Genomic DNA, 6,292 nt, shown 5'->3' on the forward strand with positions numbered 1-6,292 from the left:
CCATATGGAAGTTTCCCTCCAAGCCACTCACCATTCTGCCTTGGAAATATATCGCCGTTCCTTCACTGTCGCTGTTTCAAAATCCTGGAACTCCCTCCCTAACAGCACTGTGGGTGTACCTACACCACATGGACTGCAGCGGCTCAAGAAGGCAGCTCACCACCACCTTCTCAAAGGCATTTGGGGATGGGCAGTAAATGCTGGCCCAGCCAGCAAAGCCCACACCCCGTAAGTGAATAAAAAATGCTCTTAATTGCCACATAATTGGGCAGTTGAGGGCCTCAGTAGGCCTAAGGGTGGGTGAGCTGGCTGTCTTACCTGCCTGCTGTATTATGGGGGATAGATAGCTGGGGGGTGAGCAAGAAGTCAGTGTGCTTAGCCAGCCATTGTACTTGAATTCCTCCCCACCCACCCCCGGCCTCAAAGACGCCCAGTATGGAGGCTGTAAAAATTCCCCAGCGAGTTGTGATGATCTAGAGAGGGAGTTTCAGAAGCAGCTTCAATGGTAACTTTTAAATACTTAAAGAGGAAAAATCTGCAGGGTGATGTGGGAAGGGTAGGGGAGTGGGCCTTTCGGATAGCCCTTTCAAAGGAGGGTGCAAGGTAAAAGCAGCGACGGATTGGATCAGAAATTCAGGGGACAAAGTGTCTTCGGGAGTAATACTGAAAAAGGTGGTGTGATGGAAAGTTGGGGAAGGATCAGTGGTGAAACTAAATGACCAATAAAAATAAAAGAAACAACCACAAATAGCTTTTAAAAGGCAGGGATTAAAACATAAATTTATAATTTAATCTAAAAATATTAATTTTAAAATAAATTCAGGTCTTTTTTTTTTGCTAAGTGATCTCATAGCTTGTCACTTGAGGTGTCCTTTCTCGAGGCAAGTGGTTCTGAAGCACACAGTTTTCCATTTGGGACACTAACTTGTCTATAGAACAGCCCAAGCTGTTTCCATGGTGATCATTTTTTCCTCTTGGTGATCTTCAATACCACACCTCACAGTGCCTGGGTCCTTAGTACATGTAGAGGTACCGTGTTGCCTTGGCTGCTTTGAGTCGGACACTTTTCACTGGATCAGATAGCAGATTATTGATCTCTTCACAAATGGGATATGAGGAAAACAACGTGGAGTAATCTGCTGCTGCGTAGTACATGAGAAAACCCATCAACGTAATAGCATTTCCTCTTATCCCAGGTTGTATATTCCTGAAGAAGGCACCACAGCTCGTTATATAGAAAATGACCCTGTCAGGCAAGTCTCTGCTAATGTGTTTGGAGATGTTCCTCAAATATTTCTCATAATCTAGTGTTGTATCCTCCAGTGAGAGCTCTTGAAGCTTTTTTCCAAGGCTTTCTGACCCCATGATTGGACTCATCAAACTCAGCACTGACTTGCAGACTTCTCTCACACCAATGCAGTTGTCATTGAGATGCAGCAACAAGCTGATCAAGGTCGAATAAATGTGTTCCATTAACACAGGATTCAGCTGAATTTTGCCAAACCTGATTGTTTTCCCAAGGACTTTAAATGCTGAAATTCTCAGCTGGTCCTGTATGTGCTCAAAAATAGGCTCAATTCTGAGTGCTACATCTATCAGAACGGACTCAGTAAAATCTTCCGGCAGCTGATTTAGGATCTTTGAAGTAGTTGACATTGCCTCGACTGCTATGAGATTATTAGAATTCAAGTACTTGTGTATCACCGCATTCATTGCAAGCAACAACTTGGTTGAGTATTTTTCTATCTTTTGAGAAGCTCCAACTGTAACGTTTCCCAAGCCTCTCACAGCGAGCAGCTGGACAGTGGGAGAAGTGTCCATCAAACATCGAAGCAAGCTTCCAACAAGAGTGTCTGTCAGGGACAACTCCAACACCACTGAGTTATTTAAAAGTTCAGCAAAGAAAGCAGCCACGGTGATTCTCTGTCCCTCGTGGACATTCGCAAGGAGGGGAATGAGTTGCTCTACAATGCTGATAAGATGGGGTACAGCACATGTGGCCATTGCATTGGCCAGCAGCATAACCCCCTCATGATTCTTCTCTGGACTCTTGATCAGGTCCCAACCTCCCCTTTTTATCATGTTTGAACCCTCCCTCTTTCCATTTGTCAGGAGAGCTTGTAGTATCTCGACAGTGTAATGACAAACATCAGTGTTACCAGGGTCTTCAGTCTGGTTGACCTGGACAATGGAGCTGAGATAAATCAGAATTGTGCTGAACAATTGGGCGTATAGAATGTTTATCACTCTTTCTGATTCAGGATTGCATATCATTGCATGAAGAGCACAGATAACAACTAAGGACTGTTGTGTTGTTGATCTTGTCATCTTGTGGACAAGGCATTGCTTCCTGTCATCATACAGTAGTTTTAAATTATCCAGTAGGTATTTAACAGAGGTTGTGGCTAGTATATTATCACTCAGTAGGGATCTCCAGATCTCACCCATGTATGTCTGGAATGGGGTTTGATATTTGAGGAGATAGGGCAAAGTCATCAGCACATTGTGTGAAGCCAGGATTGAGATAGAATGTATCACAGCATGTGTTACCTGTGGCTCTGTAACTGACTGTAACTGGTGGTACAGAACTTTGATTATTCCAGGAATGTCAGTAAGGATGGTTCCACATTTCCTTATGAGAATGTTTATGACAATAGAAGCCACACAGGAACCATTTAATTTCTTGTCAGTAAGTCCCTTAGAAATGGTAATGAGCAGGGTGTCTACTTGGTCATGAGCCATGCGTTTGGACAGGACTTTACCAATATCAGTGCACACACGATAGAGGGCTTCACTGTTGGTGTCTTTTAGCCCATTTTTGATGCCTTTCAGATGTTCCACTTCTGTATCGCTATGATCTCTAGGAAACCCTTCAAATCGTAACTGTATATAAAGTAGAAGGTACAAGCATTCAATGGCTGTCTCCCTTACAAAGAGTGATGGGTCTGCACACCGAAGCACTATACATCCAGTAATAGCTGCCAGGTTATGGGGTGGAGCCTTACCACTAATGTCAGTGGCTTCCAGATAAAATGTCAGTAGATGTAGAGTGGTTCCCAACGATTTTTCTCGTTCATAGTTCTTCCTGGATTCTATCCAACTCGTCATGTTCTCAAATAGAAACTGTAGACCGTCAGGTGACAAATCAAACAGTAGGAACTGCTTCAGAAAATTCTCTAGAGACGCCAGTGTCTCGAGGTAAAGCTTCTTCTGTCCATTGACTGTTTTCATGTCTCTGCTTTCATTGACGCTGCTGCTCTCCAACGATGGCAAGCTGAAAACACTGCTCAGACACACTTTCACCAGTTCTGTGTGGTCGTTTAATAAAGGCTCCACTACAATAAGGGATGCAGAAGCCTCCAGGGCAGCCTTTCGAATGGAAGTTTTTATCATGTCCCTTGGCTCAGCCTTGATGAAATCTTGCATGTAGGTCACCAGCTCTGCCTTTCTTGCCAATTTGTACCTATACTGGTCTTCCAAGGATAGGATCGCTCTTGCCATAAGGGTTATAGTCTTTATCAGACTTAACTTCATTGTTGAATCCTTGACCTGAACCCTCATTCCCAAAATCTTCATGTTGAAATGGCTAAGAATGTTCTGTAGAATGTCAGTCTCCAATCTGGGTAGAATCAACTGCTTTGGGGAATACCAGATTAAATATCCATAACATAAAATGAGTGTGCTTCTTACTTTCATTATTTCAATGCTACCCTGGTCCTTCATTATCTGGTAGAAGCTTGCAGTCTTCTTAAAAATATTCAGCTTTGAACAATCTTTCAGTATGGTTAAGGTGATATCCAAGTGGGTGTGAGCACAGTGGCCGATTCCAATAGCTATGCCCTCTCTTTCTAAATCTTTGTCATGATGGACAGTCTGCAACATCTCATGAAGTGTCTTCTTTACCACTTCCTGGTTCTGGGCCAGCTGTAACACTATTCCTAAACACTTAAAGAGAAATCCTTTCTGCTGTGGAGAAAGCTGAGCTCTACAAATATATTTGCTCATCACTTCGCTCAGCTGGACAATCCACACTTCATCTTCTATTTCCTCCAGAGTTTTGGCCAAAACGTGTAAAAGCTTCTCTTCCCACTGACTCTGAGGCAGATAATTCCCTGGAAATTCCTGAAGATGATTAATTAAAACTGGGAGCTGTTTGTCCCACACTTTCACTGCTGCGGGGTGAATGTTAATACCCAGGACTTGCAGTAAGGAGAGAGCAGGAGCGCCTCGACCATTCCCTTCATTGGGAGATGAAGACACAGCCAACAGCCGTATCAGCAATGCCTGACGATTTGGAAGATTCACATGTTCCTCATAATTCAGAACAAATTCTGTGGCTCCAGCTTTCTGCTTCTTTGTTCCTAGGTACACCAGGGAACTGCAGACTGTAGCTAAGGCATTAGTATATCTCACTGGGACAACAAACTCCAGTAGCAATGGCCAGAGAAGGTTGTCGATATTCAATGTTGTGGTCAGTTTTTTCATCAACCCTTCATACCGCTCCTTTACATCCCTGTCCATAATCATTTTGCTGAACTCTTTCCTTTTGCTGACGTCCATATATTTCTCGTGCTCCTCAATGGGCAGTGCACATTGTTCGATTATAAATTCAATCATATCTACTCCTCTCTCCAGCTCTAGATAACCGTGACTAGCCATGGTATATAGTACCTGGGCAAGTATGTCCTTCACTCTGTTACTGTTTGTTAAAATTGGCAATGCCAGGCTATTCAGGATTTGATTCTTCTGACTCTCTAGGAATGAAGGGGCATTGCAGATCAGGTGGTTCATTACAGCCAGCGATCCCAACTGAATTTGCTCATCATTGATTTCCAGTTCCATCAGAAGGAATTTTATTATCTGGTCAATAAAGGCCGGAGTCAGAAGTTTGAAGCTGCAAAGGATTTTACTTTGTAGCATTTCAGATAATTGGCTGACGGGCTGATCCATTGCAATACAGATCTGTTGATGTAAAGTGGTGACTAGAAGTTCCAGATGGATCAGGAGCATTTTACTGTCCCTTTCCATGGTATTATGCAGTATACCACACAGACCCTTAGTGATGGAAAGATCGCTCGATGTTTTTTGATACATGGATAGAACGGTTGGAATTAGTATGGGGAGCTCATTCTCCACTTTGTCATTGGGGAGCAGGTAGAAGATCTGGCCAATCGCTTCTATTACTGCCATGTTCACCTTGGACTCCTTCATGTTCAACCAGAAGTGGAAAAATATGTCATAAGCAGTAGAAAACTCATTGAAGAACAAATCCTTCCTCACTAGAGGGTGTGGGTCTATCTCTGTGTTTGAGATGTAAATCAGAATGCTCTTACTAAAAAGGCTGAAGGCATAACAGAACACCCACTTCATTCTCTCGCATGTCTCTACACGCAGCGTAAAGAGCATCGTTTCCAAAACTGGTTTCAGCAAAGGAACAATATAACACACTTTTTCATAACACAAGCTTGCAAGCGTTAGTATCACATAGAAATTTGCTGGAATTTGTCGTTCGATCATTGACTGCAGCTCAGTGAAGACATCAATGGGCAAACCACTGCCCAGGGTTAGCAGGATGTTACTTGCAGTTTCCCTGTGTCCATCAGTTATACTTGTTAATTTGGTCATTTCTGTCAAAGCCAAAGAGATGATTTTCTTTGACAGTGGTCGGCCTAAGTATGCAGTGTTGTCCTTCACTATCATCAAGATGCTCTTCAATAAAGTGATACGTTGCAACAATGGTAAACTTTGGTGCTCGGTAAGAAACTTACGAAGGAACAATAGCACTCTTTTTCTTTTGGTGTGTCCCAGTTCCTGCAAGGATCCAATCATTCTCAGCCTAACCAGCTCACTGCTATCGGAACACAAACACAGGATCGCACGTATCCAAACTTCCACTTTCATAATCACTACTTTCTATCATTCAGACACTCTCAAAGCAAAGTGGGCACCTTCCTCAATTTGTGTTTTCTATATCTATTTTCTCTAATTGCTTGGATTATTTGCAAATAAATAGCATCTTTTAATTATGTCACCAACCATGGCAGTGGACTTTTGCAAGAATCAATTTTTGTTGCAATCCTAATCTCCTTGATCTTTTTTAGAAAAACTTCCCAATTCTCTGGAGTAAAGTTCTCCTGTCTTAAAAATCTGTTTCCCAGAAGCAGTGATTATCGTTGTTATGAGAGGCTCTGGGAAATGAATCAATTCTTTTTGGTCTCTACAGTTCCAAAGTACTCAATAAGCTACGTCCCTACTGTAAACCACAAAATCATTTGACTGGTTGATTTCTTTT

The 6,292-nt window shown here is 42.6% G+C and overlaps 1 protein-coding gene across 1 annotated transcript; it reads right to left on the minus strand.

Moving 5' to 3' along the window:
• Window positions 1-1,014: 1,014 nt before the first annotated feature.
• LOC121272020 (maestro heat-like repeat-containing protein family member 1) lies at window positions 1,015-5,829 on the minus strand. The gene has a single exon (XM_041178379.1). It carries the CDS (start codon window positions 5,827-5,829, stop codon window positions 1,015-1,017), a length of 4,815 nt encoding a protein of 1,604 aa, XP_041034313.1.
• Window positions 5,830-6,292: the final 463 nt, after the last annotated feature.

The sequence above is a fragment of the Carcharodon carcharias genome, chromosome 32 (assembly GCF_017639515.1).
Source record: "Carcharodon carcharias isolate sCarCar2 chromosome 32, sCarCar2.pri, whole genome shotgun sequence".
Taxonomy (NCBI): Eukaryota; Metazoa; Chordata; class Chondrichthyes; order Lamniformes; family Lamnidae; genus Carcharodon; species Carcharodon carcharias.